General features: G+C 42.1%; 1 protein-coding gene across 1 annotated transcript; it reads right to left on the bottom strand.

Moving 5' to 3' along the window:
- Positions 1-905: 905 nt before the first annotated feature.
- On the bottom strand, positions 906-22,407 carry WNT1 (Wnt family member 1). The gene is made up of 4 exons (XM_081935271.1): positions 22,295-22,407; positions 15,440-15,693; positions 8,713-8,978; positions 906-1,400 (listed from the first exon to the last, which is right to left on the bottom strand). Exons 1-4 carry the CDS (start codon positions 22,393-22,395, stop codon positions 912-914), a joined length of 1,110 nt encoding a protein of 369 aa, XP_081791397.1. The 5' UTR covers positions 22,396-22,407; the 3' UTR covers positions 906-911.
- Between the last annotated feature and the right edge of the window lie 201 nt (positions 22,408-22,608).

The raw sequence follows: 22,608 nt of genomic DNA, 5'->3' as shown, positions 1-22,608 counted from the left end.
AATGGAGCTCCCTGGCTCCATTTTCACTTGCAGAGGGCTGCAGGAGGCCGTCACAACACAAGTAACATTGAGCTGGTCAGGACCATCCGCCGCCCCCCTCCCTGAGCAAAATAACACAACCCTGATGCGTCCCTCAATGAAATCAAGTTTGACACCCCTGCTCTAATGATATGCTTTGAGTTGCATTTCTCTTGGAGCTACATTAAAAGAAGTTGGAAGGGGTTCCTCTAGCTCCTAATTATCATATACAGGACACCTGAAAGTCAGTTCAGAGAAGCTTGTGTGAGGTCTGTAAAATGAAAGGTGTCAAACACATAGGGAAGACACTTCTTGTTGACCTGAGCAGGTGCCTCGGGTGAGGGAAAGCCATTCTGCCTGAAGTCTGAGATGTTCCCCACCCTTCCACTCCTGTCATCCAGGAGGTCCAGAAACAAAGAAAGGAACTAAAAATTTCAACCAATCAAAATGCACCTAATAACCTGGGAACTGCAATCCCTAGGGTTGAAGTTTTTAGATCTAGTTTATAAATTAAGCTCTACGTGACAATTTCAATTAGCATGCCAAAAAAAACACAAAAGGGGCTCCTTGCACACTTGGGCCGGGCAAGGCGGTATGCATAACCGTGTTGATTCTCATGGATGTCTGCAGCCATTTCCACCTGGGTTGATTCTCCCAAGACAGAGAGGTGAAGACATTCGTAACCATAAAGATGTCTGCTTTCTGGGCCAAGGAAGGGTACTGTGCTCCTGTGGGGAAATAGGAAGGTAGGTGTGTGTGTGTGTGTGTGTGTGTGTGTGTGTTGTTGTTGTTGAGTGCCTTGCAGCCTGGGCCTTTTCGTGAGGTCTTCTTCTCTGAGCTGGGTGGTTCTCGTTGACTCGGCCAAGCATGTCCTTTGCTTCCCTCTCCGTTGCTCACAAGCACTCGTGCAGCACTTGCATGTTGGTGCAGTTCAAGCAGCTGACGTGACAGCACCAGTGGAAGGTGCAGTTGCATCGCTCGGTGACGTGCTGTGTCCGGGTGCGGTAGCCCCTCCCGCAGCACAGCAACTCACAGCCGTCCAGAGCTGGGGAGGTGCTGTTGCAGAAGCGTCCGGCCGTGCCTGCTGTGCCTGTCTTGCCGCTGTAAGTGCAGAAGTTGGGAGACTTCTCAAAATAGACCAGGTCATGAGGGGAAGGAGGCTTGTGAGCTGGGTTCTCCGGCTCCAGATGGTGCAGCTCCATGCGGGAAGCTCGGTTGCTGCCTTTGTTGCCGTAGATGACCCGGGAAGCGCCATCAAAGCGATCCTTGAGGAAGTCCCCCACGGTCCGAAAAGTGGGCAGACGCATCCAGCAGGTCTTCACGGTGCAAGAACCTGACATCCCATGGCACTTGCATTCCTGGCGCATTTCTGTGAAAACAGTCTGGGGAGGGGGGGAGAGACCAAAAAGCCTATTAAGAACGTCAGAAGAATAATTCGGGGTTCCAACTCGAGATGGGGCTGCAGAAGAATAAATAAAAATGAGATCCAGACAGCTGTGAGGAAAGAAGAAACATTTATTCCTAAAAGCAAAACAGTTTGCCTTTAGGAGCAGGCTGCAGAGAAAAGGGGGATGTAGCAGCAGATTTTTACAGGGCGGGGGGGGGGGGTGTCTGGGCTGAAGTACAGGTATCTATGTGGTGGTTCTAGGGTGACACTGTGTGTGTGTGTGTAGCAATGGCAATAGAACTTTGACTTCACAGTGCTCTTACAGACCTCTCTAAGCGGTTTACAGAGTCAACCTATTTACCCCCAACAATCTGGGTCCTCGTTTTACCCACCTCAGAAGGATGGAAGGCTGAGTTAACCTTGAGCCTGGTGAGGTTCGAACTGCCAAACTTGCTGGTAATCAGCAGTCAGCAGAAGTAGCCTGCAGTACTGCATTCTAACCACTGAGCCACCACAGCACTACAGCACATTCCACAGTGTAGGTATGTTTATTCTGGTAAACATGACATTTCTTTGGGAAACTTAATTTAATTAATTCTGTTTGTGTTTGCAGGCCTTAACCTTTGATATGTGGATTAGGTCTGGTAACCTATTTTGGGATTTGAGGAAGTTTGCTCATTTTAATTGATTAACTTAGTTTCAGCTTCACTGTGAATTATCTAAGGGAGACACTGATTCTCAGACCATTGTGGGTTCTGTTAATATTTTCAGGGAAGATGGAAACAGTATAAAGAATAAAATATATTTGGATATAAAATTTCGTACAAGAACAATACACTTTTTCAGCACTCTGGGCTGTCCTGCCCCCCAAAGCACAACGCCTGGTTCCTAACTTGAGAGACCTGTCATGGCTATGGTGAAAACAAGGGGCCCCAGACTCCAACACTACCCCTTGTCACAAAACTCACTAGGTAGCTTCAGGCAAGCCAATCTTCCTTGTCTCAGTTTTCTCTCTGAGTAAAGAGAACTGATCTATTATAAAAGCTGTGAAGATGATGTCAGGCCTAGAGGATTAAGATCTTCCGAAAATGGCTGAACTGCAATTCCCAGAAATTTCATTTATGTCCATGTGGGCTAACTCTACTGGAAATTATACAGTGGTGAAATTCACATTTTTTTACTACCGGTTCTGTGGGCGTGGCTTGGTGGGCGTGGCAGGGGAAGGATATTGCAAAATCCCCATTCCTTCCCACTCTAGGGCCAGCCGGAGGTGGTATTTGCCAGTTCTCCAAACTACTCAAAATTTCTGTAACTGGTTCTCCAGAACCTGCTGAATTTCACTCCTGGAACTATAGATTATCTGGACTGCCAGAGAAGTTCTCCAGGCTTTGAACAAGCCAGCTAAAGGTGGCTTTTTCAATTCAAAGCTGTGAGGACTACAATTTGCAGAATTCCTGGTCTTAGTTATGCTATCTAGAAACTCTGGGAATTGAAAGGGAAGTCAAAATGTGATGACGACAGTGACAATAACAATACGGTAGTGTAGCAATGGTGGTACCGGTAGTTGAGGAGCTACAGTAGAACCTCTGGTTACAAACTCTTCTGACCACGACCAAATTGGGTTCCAACCCAAAAATTCACAAAGGTGGTGGTGGTGGGGGGGGGGGGGGGTTTGCAGCCAATTTCCCCTTCTGCTCCATTTTTTTTTTGTAAGTGCCAAATTTCCAAAATAAGGTTCATTATGTAACAAATTATGGTTGTGACCAGAGGTTCTACTGTATGTCCTATCTTTTCTGCTTCTTGGAATGATCAAGAGTGGCTGGTTGCCAGCACATCTCTGCTTTTCCCTGCGCACTCTCTCCCTTCGCTGCAAATCCCTTTTCCGAGGTCCATTTCTTTCCCCTTTCCTTGCAAATGGGACTAACTCCCCCCCCCCCTCCCATCCACACACCACAGATCCCCTCCAGTTAGAAAAATGTGGATGTGTTTCTCCAAGCCCGCAGTTTTTCTTTCCAAAGGGGTTTTTATTGCAATTAGAAGAACTGGAACCATTTCCTTCCAGATGTTTAGGAGCCCACATGTCAGCCTAGCTTGTGGTTCTGGGCTTGGCTAGCCTGCATAAGGCTGGCCTGATTAAGGGAGGCTTGCCCCATTTTAGGGGGAGGAGGACATCCCATTACCACAGCCCCGCCCCTCTCAGGTTGCTACCATTCTCCTCACAATCTATGCCCTGTAAAAGCAAACAAGCATATGCTTCTCAGTGTAAGTTCACATCCGTGCAAATAAGCAGAGAGAGGAAATACATTTTGTGCAGCCAAGCAACATACATAAGCAGGTATATTCTTGTGCCCAGAATCTCTTGTTTCAATCTGTTCATCAACATAAAGGCCTTTATATTGAGGAACAGATTGAAGTCAGGCAGCAAATTTGGGCATTTCTAAAGGCAGCACATGGGCAGATCGCAACCAATTCATTGGGATGTTTTCCTAAACAATTCTGCTAAAAGGCTGAACTTGAGTCCATTCCAGTGGGGCGTTATTCAGTTCCTGCCTTCTGCCAAGACATAAATACCCTAGTGCATTATGTCATCTTAAAAAGGTAAAGGTTCCCCTCGCACATATGTGCTAGTCGTTTTTGGCTCTAGGGGAAAGTGCTCATCTCCATTTCAAAGCCGAAGAGCCAGCGCTGTCCAAAGACGTCTCCGTGGTCATGTGGTTGGCATGACTCAATGCCAAAGGTGCATGGAATGTTGTTACCTACCCACCAAAGGTGGTTCCTATTTTTTTTCCTAGCATTTTTACATGCTTTCAAACTGCTAGGTTGGCAGAAACTGGGACAAATAACCAGAGCTCACTCTGTTACACGGTGCTAGGGATTCGAACCGCTGAACTGCCAAACTTCTGATTGACAAGCTCACATCTTAGCCACTGAGCCACCGTGTCCTTTATGTCATCTTAATTAGTAGCAAAAAAGTAGTTTGAGTTTTTTATATTGCCTGCAAACTATAGTTGGCATATCTCATACAAGGCTAAAAGGGATGTAGGAGAAGACCAAGCTGCGTTGGGGGAGTAGATTTAAACGCATCATCAGCTTAGAGTCACTGCGCTCCCACAAGGACTCCATTCCAACCCAGCCTGAATCCCATTGACCCTTATCTGGTGCCAATGTAGTGTTGAACGTTAGTTCACCAGATTCTTCTGTACAGGTAGTCCTCAGCTTATGATCACAATGAAGGCCAAAATTTCTGTTGCTAAGTTTTTGTTAAGTGAGTTTTGCCCCATTTTATGTCTTCTCTTACCATAATTGTTAAGTGAATCACTGCAGCTGTTTAAGTTAGCAATATGATTGTTTAAGTGAATCCCCATTGACTTTGCTTGTCAAAAGATTGCAAACATGACCCCAGGACACTGCAACCATCATAAATATGAATCAGTTGCCAAGCATCCAAATTTTGATTATGTGACCAAGAGAATGCTGCAACAGTCGTAAGTCTGAAAAACGGTCATATAAGTCACTTTTTCCAGTGCCGTTGCAACTTGAAATGGTCACTAAAGGAACTGTTGTAAGTCGAGGACTGCCTGTATAAGCTTGAATAAATCTTCTATGCCAAAATTTAACTGGTGGTCCCAATTTTTTATGCCTAACTAGGGCAATTTTTAATAGCATCTTCTGGGAGGGAAATGGCATCAGCTCTGGAGCACCCAGTTTGAGACCACAGCTTCTTTGAGATGTTGGAAATTCTCCTAAAAGAGATGGACTACAATTTGATTGTAGACCTTTAAACAAAAAGTAGGATCATCTGTATGTCCTCAGTAGGTGCTCATATTCTAATAATGGAAGCCAAGGTGCCAGAACACAGAAATTCAATAATCATGCAGATGTTATAATCCCATAGATACAATAAATTTACTAGAAACCTAGTGGAATATGAGAATTGGTGAGATTTGGTTGCCTTTGGATCAAATCATTACTGGGCGGGATGAGAAACCTGCAGTCTTCCTGGTGTTGTTCAATTCTAATTCCCAGTCCCTGGGCAAGGAGAGCTAAAGGTAAATGAGACTTATAGCATAGCAACAATGGGAAAATGAGAGGCTTCTACCCACCAGCTGTAGAAAAGACAAGAAGGACAGGGCAGGAGTGGATTGTTCTCTATAGCCAAAAGAACACAGAAGCCAGTAAATTTCAGACATCTTAAAAATAAGAGTGGGGCATATGCCACCTTCCAGATGTTTTTGAACTACAATTCTCCACATCCCTAATCAGTTGTCTGGAGAGGATGGGAGCTGTATTCCAAACACATCTAGTAAGACACAAGATTCCTAGATCTAGTTTGGGCATACTTTCTTTTTAAAGATGAAAATAATCCCGGGGATCAGATTATCACCCCCCAATTTTGATCCAACCTCAGAATCATTATTTACAGCAAATATTTTGCAGCTTCAGAGGTAACCAGAAGCTGAAGTGCATTTTCAAGCAAGAAACTCAAATAGGTGGATTGGAAATACACTTCAGTTTGGGATTCCTCACTTGCTATTTTCCTTGAAAATTAATGTGGCTAATCTATCTATCTATCATCTATCTATCTATCTATCTATCTATCTATCTATCTATCTATCTATCATCTATCTATCTATCTATCATCTATCTATCTATCTATCTATCTATCTATCTATCTATCATCTATCTATCTATCTATCATCTATCTATCATCTATCTATCATCTATCTATCTATCTATCTATCTATCTATCTATCTATCTATCTATCTATCAATCATCTATCTATCTATCTATTTGTGTGTGTTCCAGAATAATTCTGGAACGCCTCGAGCAATTTCAACCAAACTTGGTACACAGATGACTTACTCTCTGGAAAATAATATTGTGGGGATAAGACACCCCTAAAGCCCCTCAGGGTGTGTGTTCCGTTAAGATATAGCCTGTTGTGCCTTAAAATGGCTTCTACTGTACTGCCATAAAATGGCTTCTAATGTACATCACAGTGGAGTTGCCATGGTAATGGCTTCACAGCACTCCACAAGGGGGCTCCCTCTAGTAAGGGTGAAAATCCAACATTAGAAATTACGTTTGGTCCAGACATTTTCCCCCTATAAATAAATACCCGGGCAACGCCGGGTTATCAGCTAGTTAAGTATGGAAAAGAAGCAAAGAAACTTTATGTTCATTGGGACAGTGCAGTGTGGCAGGGAAAACGATTGTGCACCTCTCTGCTATTCTTTCAGACCTTTTCTCTCTGGCTTCCACAGCCGCTTTACAATTTGCATTATTTTTAATCAATGGATTCTTTACATCATTGTTGTCATCATCATTTTTTTTTACAGGATGATACAGAAGCCTGAAAAAGTCAGAGTTTGTAATGGATACCAAAGACGCTGTGTTTAAGCAAGGTTCAAAATGTTTCTTCCTAACCACTCTAAAGTAATTCTGTTTGCAGAATTAATCAAAAAAGAAAAATCCATGGCAATGGGTTATTAGGAAGGGCCATAAAAATAGGTTCTGGCTATGTCACATCCCAAAAAAAGGACACCGAAGAATTATAAAATGTGTGTTATCTGACTATCAAAATTATCAATTATTTTATGCGGAACATCTAAAACATTTGAGGCTTTTTATTTAGGAAAAAGCAACTGCAGGAAGATCACGTTTGAAAGCATATGATGGAAATATATAAAATGATACATCAACCTATTTTTTCTCTGTTTCTGTTGTAGCACAAGAATGGTGAAATAGAGTGGCAGTATGTTCAAGACAGACTAAGTCACTTCATGTGGAGCATGAGTAAATGATGGAATTTACTATCATCGGATTTGGCCAATGACTCTGGAAAGGAAGCCTTTAAAGTGGATCAAGATAAAATCATAGAAGGGGATATGTCAATCAATTTCAGTGAAAGGGAACCAAGGATATTACCAAGGATAATGTGTCTTTATGTTCATGAAAAGCATGAATGTGCCTTTCGGATTCATCTGGAAAGTCGCGGTAGGAAATAGCCTGATTTAGCAAAGCAGTTCTGTTAGTCATATTAAGGTATGACAACAGCTTGAGCTGAGTTTTCCTGAAACGAATTCTTCCCCAGATGGAGCGATGGATTCTTGGACTAGCTCATACTTGTTCAATAAAGTGCGCAAATCATTGCAAGGATTGGAAGGTAAACCAGAACTGGCAGTCTGTTGCTTCCTTCTGCCCTATTTGTAAGGCAACAGTAAAGCAACTGAGAGCTTGTGGTGATATATATAACACAAATATAAAAAGGCAAAATAAAAAAAATGGTTTTCTGCCTGGATGGTCTCCTGTAGTGAGCCGATAGACAGAAAGGGGGAGTAGTGAGTTCCCTCCCATATTTGGGCATACCAGGGGTTGTAACACAAATGCATACATATACATACACAAATACATACATATACATACATACATACATACATACATACATACAGACAGACAGACAGACATACATATCCACTAAAAAAGACACCAGGTTACCAAAAAAGGCTCCGGAGCTCTGTTATCGGCTACAGAGGCCTTCAGGAAAGCCTTGCAGGCAGAAGAAATGGGCCAGTAAGGCAGATGTCAGGATGTGTGAGGCCTGGCTAAAACTGTCCGAAGGTAAGTAGTAGGGCAGCTCCACCCCCCCAATCCCTACCCTAGCTTAATTTTTACCCATGCACCCTGGAGTGGGCGGGGTCTTAATTGGGGCTTATTTTGGGGTAGGGGTTATATTGGGCGCATGTGTAAAAATCAAGCTAGGACATACTTTTGGGGGAAGATCATATTTTCAGGGAAGCACAATATTCCCAGGATTCTCTTAAAACAAGAAGCTCCTGGAACACATTGTTTTTGATTCTACAATACAACTCTATGCTGTACGATAAAGTCTCGGATTCCAAATCCAATTTCATCCAGGTGAATAATATAGAGAGCTATAATCGCATTAACTCAACCACACATCTGCATAAGTGCATAATGATCTGAGTGGGGCCTTTTTTGCATGCTAACCATAATCAAACATTAATTACTTTGGAGGAATTTGACGGCTAGTTTTCCTAGGAATAGAACAACATAACTGAAATCATAGCTGATTAGCTCTTCAGAAAACAATGAGCTGGTACAAACACGGTCTGAACACATGTTGAAAATATTCATGATACTTATTGCAGAAGTCAAATGTGGTGTTAATTAGGGTCTGCTGATATCACTGTGCCCGACACCATATTGATATGAAAGGCATTCTCAATGCATGCAGTTCTATGTAAAGCCCCATATACCCCATAGCGGTCACCATTCTTCCTACCAGACGTCCTGCCTCGTTGTTGTGTAAATTCATCAAGAAGCGCAGGTCTCTTCCCTTCTCATTGGAGTCCACAAACTCTCGCCCAAAGACCTGTCCAAAGTCCACATTGTCACTGCAGCCACCCCAGTGCCAGTCGGGACCTCCTGGGCCCCTCCGTCGGTAGTCACAAGTGCAAGATTCGATGGAGCCTTCCGAGCAAGAACGGGCCACCGAGTGAGTGACCCCAGCACTGGTAATAGCAAAAATGAAGGCAGTCTCTCGGCAACCTGGAGGCAGAAGAGAGAGACCATACAACGTATCAGTGAACAGCACCGAACCTGGCTTAGTACAGGTAGTCCTTGACTTACAACAGCTCATTTAGGGACCTTTTGAAGTTACAATGAAAAAAGTGACTAATGACCGTTTTTCACACTTATGATTGTTGCGGCCTCCCCAGGGTCATGTGATCAAAATTCAGACCCTTGGCAGCTGACTCATATTTAATGACGGTTGCAGTGTCCCAGGGTCATTTTGTGACCTTCTGACAAGCAAAGTCAATGGGGAAGCCAGATTCACATAACACCCATGTTAATAACTTAACAACTGCAGTGATTCACTTAACAACAGTGGCAAGAAAGGTTGTAAAACTCACTCAACAAATGTCTCACTTGGCAACAGAACTTTTGGGCTCAGTTGTGGCCCTAAGTTGAGGACTACCAGTAGTTCCCAATGAATCCATAATAAGGGCTGCCTCATGTGCTTGAAGACCAACAACACATTCCTGACACAATGCAGGGGCAGCAGCATTCCTTAAAGCTTTCCCCCCCGCATACAAAAAAGTGGTATTGTTAGTTTCAAGGAATAATCATGGTGGTAGCAACCATAGCAATAAAAGTGGTAGCAGTAATAAGAATATAAGGTGATGTTACTCATCAGGCCATTTCAAGCAGTTGTACATTGCTTTCAACAAACATGGGAGCTGGGTAGGAGGCACTTCCTATGAGAAGAAACTTTAAGTTATGTACCCTCTGCATTTGTAAGTGAAGGGAATGAATAGTTAGGAGCTGTTAAGGGTGAGATGATGTGCAGAGGTGCAAGGAGACCAACATGGGAAGCATTTAATGGAGGTAGATGTTTAACTTCCCCAACCATCAGTATGAGAATTCCATCTCTCAGTTTCATAAAACCAATGGGCTTGAATCTTCTACCGTTATATCATCCATCTATCTATCTATCTATCTATCTATCTATCTATCTATCTATCTATCTATCTATCTATCTATCATCTACCTACCCACCTACCTAGATGTAGACATACATAGATGTAGACGTAGATATATATAGATGTAAATAGATATAGATATACAAAGAGAGATACAGAGGTACAGATGATATAGAGATAGAGATATATAGATATACTGTAGATATAGATATTTCTTCCTTTGTCAGATTGAGCTCAGTGGGGTTTAGGAAGTGGTGGTTCACTCTGTCCTCAACCAACAGCCTCAAAAGTGAAAACAGGAGGATTACTCTGAATGTAGGATTACACTCAGCTACTTTTGCATATGAATGGAAGGATTAATAACTTTGAAAGCATGTTTGAAAATGATAGCTTCACTATCTTAGAAGAGGCATTGCCTCTTGAATGAAAAAGAAACCCTCTTCCAGGAGAGCACAGCACCATGCATGCTGTTTGCAAAGATTCTGGCATTGATTTATTTTATTTATACAGCACCTTTCCTCCTGAAAAAAAATCCCTTTCTTTAAAAAAATTTAAATGCTTTAAAGAACGTTCTCCCCCATGCTGCCCAAGAGCTTTTTTTTTTACTTGAGCAATCTAAAAATCAATGGACTATAATGCTGCATCCCATAAAAAGAAATAGTTGTGGATTGTTTTCTGGATTGTGGATCTTTGCTGGATTTCTGATTTGGCTCATAAGGGAGAGAGAACTGGAGGGTCAGAAAAGGAACATTCAAGCAATAGAGTTTTCGTTTGTGGGAAAGGAATGCTGCAGCTCTCCATGGAGTGGGATGGGGAAGGGAAAAAAGAGAATAACAATTGCTTATTATAAAATCTGACATAATCTATGAAATCTGATGGACAAATCCCAGCTGTGGATATTTGTAATGGATGCTGGGCTGGGTTTAGACTTTAGATCTTAAAAACAGACTTCTGTACTCTTCATATGCAACTTCTCTGGGCTGGTCAAAACAGATGTCACTGTTTTGATTCAGACTACTTGGCCAAGAGACTGATTGCAAGGCAGAGGTGAGATCTGAGCATCAAATGCCAAATAGCCTACTTGCCTCACTAAACACAATAGAACACAGACAGTCCTCGACTTACAATAGTTCATTTAGTGACCGTTTGAAGTTACAGAGTCACTGAAAAAAGTGACTTATGACCATTTTTCACACTTACGACCATTGCAGCATCCTCATGGTCACGTAACGAAGATTTGGATGCTTGATAACTGATTTATATCAGCGTCACGTCGTCATCATGTGACGTATCCCAACTTTTTTCCCCTTCGCTGAAGCAGGGGTGGGCCTGGCCAGCACGTGAGGCATCCGGCCCGTGGGCCATGGGTTTGACACCCCTGATTTATATTTATAACTGTTACAGTGTCTCTAGATCTTGTGAACCCCTTTTACAACCTTCTGACAAGCGAAGTCCATGGGGAAGCCAGATTCACTTAACAACCAGGTTATTAAATTAACAACCGCAATGATTCACTTAACAACCACAGCAAGAAAAGTCATAAAATTCTCATTTAACAAATGTTTCATTTATCAACATAAATTTTGGGCTCAATTATGGTCGTATGTCGAGGACTACCTGTACTAAAGGCAAATCATTATGTCCACAGTCACGTTTGTAAATTAAACTTTTAAAAACAAATTAAAAGGAGTGAGGAGGATAAGGGCACCACAACACAACGGAGGGTCCAGTCTTAGAGGTTCTCTGTGCCCCTCCCAGCTGTTGTCTTTAATCTGGGCAGTCTAAACGGCAACTTCTTAAGCCTTCTCACCCAAGTAATGTATTTCCTTAATTTATAAACCTGTAACCAGCTTTAAATGGTGCTCATGAAGAGATACCTTTCAGCCATCAGAACGCACTTTACCACAATGCTCAGGCATACCCTTTAGCAAACAGCCAAGTTAACTAGAGGCATACTTGTTGATTGGTCCAAGATTCTAATAACAGAACAGGAATGAAGGGGATTCTCAGCCGTTCTTCCGGCTATTCCTCCCTCCCATTCTCTCCAAGGGATTCCCCCAATCTTATGGAATATACTAGCTGGATACCCATGCTCCGCTATGAAACTATGTGATCGGGCTTGAGAAATCGACACTTACAGCTTGAAAATTAATGAGTAATTATGATCGGCGTTTCCTCTCCCCTTTTCTCCCCCAGGCTTGCCCCCACAGAGGGGTAGAATGTCTAAACTCTTAGGCTGCAGGCCAGATGAGTCATGCGCTGCCCATGCCCATGCCCATGCCCAAGTGGCAGTTGCAACAGAGTTCTTTTCAGGTGGGGAGGGAGAGTAGAACGTATAACTTCTTAGCATCAGAGCATGTTAATAATAATATAAGAAAGACTAATGATCTGATGGTCATTTTGAAAAATCCTTTCTTAGCAAGCACTTAGAAGCCCAGAGGAACATACAGTATGTACCAAATTTCAAGTTTGTAAGCTTTACAGCTCTGGAGATTTTGTGATGCTGCGTGAGTGGTATTTCGCTTTAATATATAGAGATTGGAAGGGAGATGGAAGGCTTCCAGGAAACAGGAAGGGATTGAAAATAATTTTCATCCCCATTCCTTCAGTGGCAGCTTCCAGTAAGGCAGAGATGAGGAACTATGGCCCCTTTATGACTTATGGACTTCAACTCCGAGAATCCCTGAGCCAGTGTGGTTGATGCAGGAATTCTGGGAGTTAAAATCCACAAGTCATAAATGGGCCATAGTCCCCCACCCCTGCAATTCTACTCTATTATCTGTTTCTTGGATTTAAGTCCCATCTTCTTGTTCAGGAGCTGAAGAGGGAATATGTCATGATTCCTCCTTCCATTCCCCCCCCCCCCCCCGATTACAACAACCTGATAATGTCACCTGGGCTGAGAGAGAATGACTGATCCAAAGTTATTCGGTCAGCTTCCATGGCTGAGGGCAACTAGAACCTGTCAATTAATTAATAGGCTGTTGTTGTTGTTACATAGTATTGTTAGTATTATCATAAACACCATCATTATGGTTGGTCACACAATCAACCAGATGTTTAGACAAGATTTGGCATTTATAACCACCTATTGACTCCTTCCCAAGGACCTGGAATAGGCAGATATTATTTGATGGTGTTAAAGCTATTGTTGCAGGATGTAAACCATGCCAAGTAAAGCTGCCTTTTGTAATTGACTGATGGTGATTTTGTCAATGCCGAGGGTGTTCATGTGGTGCTCCAGATGTTTTATTTATTTCATTTATATCCTGTCATTACAAATAACTCAAAATGAAGAACATATCCAACACATCTTCATTTTCCTATTTTCCCCACATTAACAAATCTGAAGAGAGTGATTGGTTGAAGATTGCCCCAGCTGGTTTTCATCGCTAGGGCGGGACCTGGACATGCCATCTCCAGCTTTCTAGCTTGCTGCCTTAACCACTAGATCAAATTGGCTTTTGGAGGCCAGGGGGGAGGGGGGGAGAGAATTGCACCCAATGTGCAGGTCTTTATATTTTCTGATTTTCTCCAGTTCTTCCTCCTTTTTTCTGCTATTGTTCCATTATTCTGTTAGTCTGCTGAACTATGCTGTTAGCAGAGCTCAGCTGCTAACCCCAGAGTGGGATGTCATCATTAATAGCATCGTCACGGCTGTGCAATGATCCAAATTCGAAAGAAAGGTGAATCAGAGTGTGCATGGATGCTCATGTTGCATCTGTTGGCAACTCCTTAAAGAAGTTGCATCTTCTTGTGGTAGCTACTGTATACATTCCCATAAAATATGTATTTGGCTTAATGTGCTGTGGAGTGTATACCCACGCATGCCCCAAGACAAGTCACCTTTTAATTTTCAACCACCTTAATGTCCACTTAAGCTATTGAAATCCCACTGAAATCCATCAGATTTAACCAGGCCAGGTGTGCTATCAGTAATGATGTGACGCTTCTAACCCAGAACAGCAAGTCTGATATTGTTCTTAATAATGCTGAAGTTATGCAAAGTACTTCAGCCACATCCCAGTAATTGCCACACAGTTTGCTTCAAAAGAAGAGGTCAGCATGGGCACCATGAAAAATTCTGAGATATTTTGCTTTTGAAAAAAATAAAGCAGAACAAAGAACAGTCAGCTGATCTTTTGCTACCTGACTGTGCTCCCTTGCTCAGTTTCTCCAGGGTTCGTGGCTATTCCCCAAATTGACCTCATAAGTCATGGATCCTTTGATCATTCTATAGGGCTTATATTCTGAAATATAAGGCTATATAGCGGATGGGTACATCTGCTATTTTGGGCATCACCTGTTAAAATCTTGCAGAGAAGCAAAATTAAAGAGAGGAAAAATTAAGTACAGGTAGTCCTTGACTTACAACGGTTCATTTAGTGACTGTTCATAATCACAACAGCACTAAAAAGTGTGACTTATGACCGTTCTTCACAGAGGCTTGGCAACTGGTTCGTGTTGCTGTGTTCCAAGGTCATGTGATTCCCTTTTGCAACCTTCTGACAAGCAAAGTCAATGGGGAAGCCAGATTCACTTAACAACTGGGTTACTAACTTATCAACTGCAACGTTTGACTTAACAAGGGCAGCAAAGCAGGGTGTAAAAGGGGACAAAATTCATTTAACAAATGTCTCAGCAGCAGAAACTTTGGGCTCAATTGTTGACGTAAGTCGAGGTCTACCTGTAGAAGGTTCTAGTTGGAGGGGAAAAGGCCCTCAAAGACCTGAACCTTGGGGAGGAAAGATACTTTGCTCCTTCTTTCCATGCTCCGATTTCAGCAGCAGCAGCAGCAGCAGCGAAGCACCGTGAGATACACATAGTGCTTCTCAGATATGGCAGCAACAGGCACCAGATAATGCACTGAGCAGCTCTTACAAGGAATGGAAGTGGCAATGGGGCCAGCCATCCAGATTTAGTCCCAGTGAAATGGCTGATCCAAATGGCAGGGCAGGGCAGGAAGGTGGGTGAGTGGGTTTTGTTTGTCCAGCTGTGCCCTTTGAAGCATTTGCTTCGCTTAGCTCAGGGGTGTCAAAATCACGGCATCATGTAGTCATCTTGTGACGTATCGTGACTTTCCCCCCGCCCCTTCACTAAACTGAGGGTAGGGGTGGCTAGCATGTGACACATTCATCCCACAGGCCACGAGTTTGACACTTGTGACTTAGCTAAACAGGAGAGCTGGTTCCTATGAGGAAGGAAAAACAGAAAATGGGGACGAGAAATTTGTGTGCTCTGTGCAAAAGTCTGCTCTTCTTGACTGACACACTCATGTTTGCCGTGCTCCCCATTAAAAATGGAGAGCCAACTACCCATCGCAAAGCAACACAATTAGTTTCCTGCCTCCCCTTGCTAAGTCAGCCAGATTATAGGAGCAGGAATTCATGAAGTTCTCAGATTCATGAAGTTCACCTAGAGAACTGAACAGACTTCCATCCTCCTCCTCCTCCTTTTCTTCCTCCTCCTCCTCCTCCTCACCACCACCACCGTTCAAACCTCTTTTTACCCATATCATCCTCTTACCTCTGTTGACAATCTTGCCGAACACATTGGGGCCTGAGGTAGTAGGACAGTTCCAGCGGCGGTTACGGAATTGCCACTTACACTCCTTGATGGCGCTCTGCAGGCCACTGCTGATGCTATGCAGGATGCCTGGGTTTTGGCGGATAAGCTTGCGCTGCTTGCGGCTCAGGAGCTGCAAGGAAGGGTCTAGCACGAGCTGCACATTCTTGGAGTCGGTCAGTAGGTTGGTAGACGAGGCCACGTTGATGATTCCCCTGAAAGCAGAGGTTTCAAGAAGATTACATGGTGATCAGGACAGGGTGGTTTTTGGGCTCCTTAAGGACTCAGGTCTCCAGAATGGACTGAAGACTTCCAGCTGCACCCGGAAAATGCCAGATACAAACGTTTCACTCAAAATCTTGCAGTGTTGAATATTAAGCACTCCAAGGGCATTTGGAATAGGAGGGGTTAAGACTTTCTGGCATTCTTTGATGATTCTGCACAGCCTCTATCATGGGCTTTTTTTTAACCTTTGCTTTGGCCTAAATATCATTGCATTCAATGCTGCTAACATACCAATACATGTTATCTTTCTATCTATCAGTATCTATCTATCTACAGCTATCTACAGTATCTATCTCTCTATCTCTCTTATCTTTCCATCCATCCATCCATACACACACAGACACACAAATACACACGTATGTATTTAAACTCTCTCTGCCTGGTGATATATAACAGAATGGTCCAAATTGGCAAACAAGAAAATCAGTGCAAACGAAAATAGCAAAAGAAAAAGAGAAAAATGAAAATTCACAAATAGACAACATAACATAGCAATAGTACTTATATACTGCTCCATAGTGTTTTTTTGGCTCTCTCTTACAGAGTCAGCATATTGCCCCCAACAATCTGGGTCCTTATTTTACCAACCTCAGAAGGATGGAAGGCTGAGTCAACCTTGAGAAGGTCAGCATCGAACTGCTAGCAGTCAGTAGAATTAGCCCACAATACTCCATTCCAACCACTGTGCCATCCTGCCTCTTAACATCAGTTCCTTACCAATTAATTTAAAGAATAAAAAATAAATCTTCCCATAGTATAGGTTCATTCCCAGTAGGATCACAAGATTCATCAAAACATGTGAGATAGATCAACTAATAATCATGAGTTGCCTCTTTTACTGGTGGAAGATAATTAAAGAGTGAATCAGGGAAGCCCCGCTATACAGGAAAGCCAAAATCTAGGTCCAGTTGCAAAGAAGTCCCTCTTTTATTCCAGTTCAAATGCCAAACATATTATAATTTTAAGAAGTGAGGTACCCCACTATAATATTAAAAACATAATTAAAAATGTCTGCAAGTCATTTATATCATAGCAGCTGGGGCAATCACACTCTATATGACAAACGAAGAAATCATAGCAGTTTTTGGACAGGTTTTGGCAGGATGAGGAATCAATCTACTTACTGTAATTAATAAGAGGGGAGCAGAGTGTTCCCATCTCTTGCCAGAGCCACCCCAAACATGTGGAAACAGCTAAGGGGGAATTCCATATAAATTCCAAATCTAGTGCATCTGGCATTCTTGAATTAAGAAAATCTTGTCTGAGAATTTCTGTCCCCAACTTAAAGTCATGTAGGAGGAAAACAAATTTACTTAACAGAGCTGTCTAAAAAGAATTTGCTGTGCATGATTTCTATTAGGCAGAGGAGTTCCTTGCAGGATCCATAAAGAGAGCAGAGTGTAAGGTGCACAATTTCTGTTGCTCAAGCTTTCTCTAATTTGATATGCTCAAGATGAGTTAGAATTGCAACATCCAGAATTCCCAGTCAGTTCCCTTTTTCTCTTTAAACACCATAGCATTAAGCACTGTTATAAACTCCAGTCATTTGCTATAGAAATGCAATAAATGCCTAATAATATAACAGTTGCAGTAACAATACAGTACAGTAACAGTTCATTGAAATAAATGTAATCTTGGTTACATTTATTTTGTTAACCAACTAGCTGAGCTATATAAATGTTTTAAATAAAAATAAATAGGTTGTTATGCATATACAAAACATAGCTGTTATTATCTTACACCTATTTATTTATATTATTGTTATTAGATTAGATCGAAAATCTGGAATGTATATTTATTTATAAAATCCATACACTTTACTTTTATTCCAGATAGGATTTCAGAATATGACAGCCAGTTAAGGTTTTTTTTTTTGTCTACACACACGCACACACATGCACACACGAAAGAGACATGTATAACACAAATGTAAAGCCCAAAATTTTACCGTAAGGCTTAAAAGAAATTCAACCACCATTACGCATCACAACTGCAATTCCGTGCTATTGAAAATATTAAAATATTTATTTGAAAATTTAGAACTTATTCTCCAGAGAATGTAGAGGAGGTGCCAGGTACAACAATCATATAATATCAGAATATACAAAAAATTATTATAAAACATGCAGAAAAGCATTAGTGAAAAACGTTTTTTAAAATTAGAATTTACAAACCACAGTGGAGAAAAGCAGCCACATATCACCCCATAATAAGGGAGCTAGGTTCCTTTAAAAGGTCTCCGAGACCTCCCTGCCACCCTCAATAACAATGGCCACAACTATCCAGGGAAGAGAGGGAGAGAAACAAGGGCATCAAAATAAGAAAACAACTATTCTGGATACAGTATTTGAAAGATTCAAACTACAAGCCAGGCCCCACCCAGTGGAAGAGTTTGCAAACAACATTTGTTCATTTTCTTCATCCAAGTAGCTGCTAGTTATCCTGCCTTCCATCACCCCAGTCCTACACAGGTGGAGAATCTCTATAGGAGCACTAGATGCTCTAGGCAGCAGCTCCAATTGCTTTTTGCACTGATACCACCCTTACTTCTAGGTCTAGGATAACCCCCCAATGTTATGCCATTTCAAGAAGGAAAATGCATTACTCCACCACTGGAACTACTAGTATTGAAGGACGATAAGCCAACTTTTTCAACTTGGCACTCTTCATCCATACCCAACAAACTCCCATAATTTTTAGGTAAGGGAGATTATGGGGTAAGGATTAAAGTTCATCTGGAGGACAAGACTGGGGGAAGATTGCATGATCTATCTTATTCAGAAAATGACTGGTGTTAAACTGTTAATTTGTGGCTGCTGCAAATTGTGGCCTCCTTTGCTTTACAGAAGTGATGGTTCTAAGCTTTTTTTAATGTAGATGTTTGAACATGAAAAACAACAATAATCTGATAATTATTAACAATAACTATCATCTGATAATTATAATCAGCTGGCTTTTGATGGGAGCCACCTTTGATCCTGAAAGGCAAAATAAAAGCAAAGTAAAGTAAAAAAATAATTATTATTATTTTCCCATAGCCAAAAACACTTCACTCACTGCCTGGGTGAAAATAAACTCTAGTAATCTGACATGCTGGACACTTGATTTTATAAATTATCACTGCACTCTATTATTCATTCATTTTAGTTTCCGCTGGTTGATGTTTTAGAAGGAATCATGACAGGGAGAAGAGCTTTATCTGAGAGCTCGAATAAGAACGGGTATAGCACTCATAGATTATCTTTGATAAACAGAATAAATAAATAAAAAACCCAGATAACCAACAGATGGATAAATGGTACAGGCATACTAAAATAGTGAAAGTATTTCCTATTGAGCTATGGAATTAAAGTGCAGAACACTTGTTTTAAGAGTCTTTGTGATGGAAGAATATTTTCCCAATAAATTGTGTGTGCATCTTCTCCTTAAAACATTGTAAAGGGGTTTTGTAATACTGCATACAATAGTCCAAGCACTCCCCTGAAAACCTAACTCTAAATGGGAAAGAGGGTCAAAACCAGGGGTGAAATTCAGCAGGTTCTGACAGGTTCTGGAGAACCAGTAGCGGAAATTTTGAGTGGTTCGGAGAACCGGCAAATATCACCTCTGGCTGGCCCCAGAATGGGGTGGGAATGGGGATTTTGCAGTATCCTTCCTCTGCCACGCCCACCAAGCCACGCCCACAGAACCGGTAGTAATAAATTTTTGAATTTCACCACTTATCAAAACAAACACTTCCAAGGCATACAGTCCAGGTATTTCTAGGCAATCAGAAGAGTTGAACCTAAAGATGCTTTTTCAAAAGGCAACTGGACTTTCTTTTTCTTCCTTGAAGATATTTTGCTTCTCATCTAAGAAACTTCTTCAAGTTCTGAACTGAAGCAAAAAGTATTTTAAGAAAAAAAACAAGAAAGTCCAGTTGCCTTTTGACAAAGCACCTTTGGGACAACCATGACCTGGATGACTGAGAACGTCCATCGACAAACAGCTGAATTTTTGTCTCTCGTAACTCCTTATTCCAACACAACCTTTTCATTCGCATGATTTTGCAGTAGAGGCCAGTCTGTCAAAGCCAATGAGGCTCTCACCACATCTCAGGTAGAACATTGGGCTTTATGACTTCCAGTCCATTATCACGTTTGGTGGCAGGGAGCTAGAACAAATAGCAGTAAGAAGCATGGAAATCCTTCTTTTTTCTTTCTTTTTTTTCTTTTTACCAGTACTACCAAGGACCTTTGGGCCTCACTGACTCACTCACTGACTCACTTCACTTGGAGTACTAAAATGGTTGGGTTAATTTTCCAAAGCACTGCAGCCCTGAAATTTGGTACTATACATATGTCATCCGAGACATTTTAATAGCTAAAACAGTTTGGAAAATTGTAGAATTCCTCCTTGAAAGATGGGATGGAGGAATTGTATTGCCTCCAAAATGTTAGAGTAGATTTTCCCAAGCTACAGGTCAAGACTCTCCCTCCAAGGAATCACAACCAACTTTGTGTTTGAATGTCTGTGTGTGCGTGAGTGAGTGTGTGTGATCATTTTCTTTAAAGCCTGATCACTTGGTTCTGGCCAAGTGGAAGCAAATGCATTCTTAGACTTTGTTCCTCACTTTGCCTGAAAGAAAACCACTGTGGGAAGTTCCTGGGCCACAAAGTTTGGGAACGGCTGCAATATATATGTTACATTATAAGTTTTAAAAGCATTGTATTTCTTTTTTCCCCAGCTCAAACACAAATGAAAAAAAAATAGTTTTGTTCATACAGAGCTGATCCTGGATCCTGCAAGGTTTGACAAGGCTATTGAGTATTTCATACTTATGCATATAATCTGAGATATGCCAGTTACTCAAAACTATTGATAGAGAATTTAGAAATGTATCTGCTTCACACATGTGACACAAATGCACTTAGTCATTAGTGTATCACCATGCTACCCTTATAAACAGATATTTAATACTTATGCACCTCAAACCATTCTGATTACCAGCGGCATCTGAGAAACAGGCATTCTTTTCTTCTTTCAATCCAAACCTAGAACATGACCTTCAGCTTCATTCCAGAGCTAGGTAACTTTGAATCAGTCTCACACACACACACACACACACACACACACACACACACACACACACTTTCTCTGCCCAACTCACCTCACAGGGTTATTGTCGAGAAAATAGGAGAAGGAAGGAGTATTAGGTATGTTTGTCATCTTGGGTTATTTATTAATTCATAAAAACAGGATTTAAAAAAATAAATGTGGGAATTCTCCATATATACCTCAACACATTTGGAGAAAGAGGCACTTCCATTAACTAGAATTCTCTTTTCATTTCTACACTGAACAACCTATAACTCAGCTCATTTCCCTCCCTTGTTTCCCTCCCTTGTACTGAGCAGGTGCCACTGGCAATTTCAGATTCCATGTATCTGCCCTGACTCCAAGACCACTTCATGGGGTCCCGCAGCTACCCTTCCCAGATCCCATGTTGCTGCTTCAGTCCCACATGCAGAAAGCTAGTGCTCCGGCAAGAGACAGGGTGAATTACGCAGCTGGGTGAGTGGCCAGATCCAAATCACTGATGACTGGCAGTAAAAAGTTATATTGGAAGATATCATACCCACAAGGTATATAGCCATTGAATTTGGATGTGAAACCTCTACTTGGCCAGGATGCTTACTAAAATGATCATTGCTTTTCCTCTATTGATTCTTCCATTGGACCAAAAATCAGGCATGTATTGCAGTAGAGGGGCTAAAATTTGAAATGGGATTCCTTTGCTTTCTCGGGGCTTCATGGAGAGATTTCAACAGGAGTGTCAGGAATCAAAACCGAAAATGAGAGCTATATCTCTCTTCTCTGAACTATGATTGGAGGAAATATCTGCAGAATTATTTTTTACTTGATTTATCCTGGTGTCTCAGAAGAGGCATGCAAAGAAAATGGAAAGAAAGAGTACAGGCACTAAACACTTGAATAACAACATTAGCAGTGACGGAAATAGTGCAACAGTAAATAGCACATCATTATAAATAATTATAGCGAGGGTGCAACATACTTTAGTTATAGAGGAAACATTTCTGTATTAATAAGTAGCCTTGTAGAGGCAAAAGTAGAAGTAGCAACAATTATTAGTAATTCTTTGGTAGAAATCGTGTATGGTCCAATTCCAACTACAAATTTGGCCACCCCATGTGGATAGAGCCAAAGAGCCATTCGGGAGCTTTGGGCCCTATCCTTATCTCTTGCAAACGACAGCTGGATGCTCAAGTCTTCCAAGTTTCCACGGAGCAATATCCCGCAGAAACCGAAACGGGATCCAGATCGCTAGGCAAGAACCAGCGCCTGGTCCTGCTCCGCTTCCCCTCTTGGCTATTCGTCACTGCTTCAGAAGCCGAGTTCCGGGCAGCGCAAAGTTGCCAATTCGGGAGCCTCGAAGCAGCAGCAGCAGGTTCGATTTCCCTCCCCATCCTATCATTGAACTCGGGCGATCCGGTTTCGCCAAAGGCGCAGCCGCGCGTAAAGCGCACTTACCACCATCGGCCGCTGTTATTCACTGCTAGAGTGTTGGAAAGAGAGGAAAAAGCCAAAACCCACAAGGTCTTCAAGCCTAGCATTAATGCCACGGGGCTCATCGCTTCGCCTGCCTGCTCGAGGGAACCGCAGGAGGGGGGAGTTGGAAGCGGCGAATGATAGATGGGTGGGTGGAGAGGTGGGATGGCGATGCGGTCTCCAAAGCGCTCCGCTGGCGAGGCGCGCACCGTGCGCCCGGGAACTGGCCGTCGCTCGTCAAAAAGATGTGAGCCCAAGTTGAAGTTTTTATGGGGGTGGGAGGGAAAAGGAAGAGA

The sequence above is a fragment of the Natrix helvetica genome (assembly GCF_964273705.1).
Source record: "Natrix helvetica genome assembly, chromosome: 1".
In the NCBI taxonomy this organism is placed as follows: Eukaryota; Metazoa; Chordata; class Lepidosauria; order Squamata; family Natricidae; genus Natrix; species Natrix helvetica.
Note: the sequence above shows the minus strand (reverse complement) of the source record. Positions and strands in the feature narration are given on the sequence as shown.

Excerpts from the sequence above, each read along its gene's own strand:
- WNT1 (XM_081935271.1), bottom strand. The coding sequence starts at position 22,395 with ATGAGCCCCGTGGCATTAATGCTAGGCTTGAAGACCTTGTGGGTTTTG. Across the intron at positions 8,979-15,439 it reads CGGCAAGATTGTCAACAGAG|GTTGCCGAGAGACTGCCTTC; the intron begins GTAAGAGGATGA and ends TTCTGCCTCCAG. Across the intron at positions 1,401-8,712 it reads ACAACGAGGCAGGACGTCTG|ACTGTTTTCACAGAAATGCG; the intron begins GTAGGAAGAATG and ends CCCCCTCCCCAG.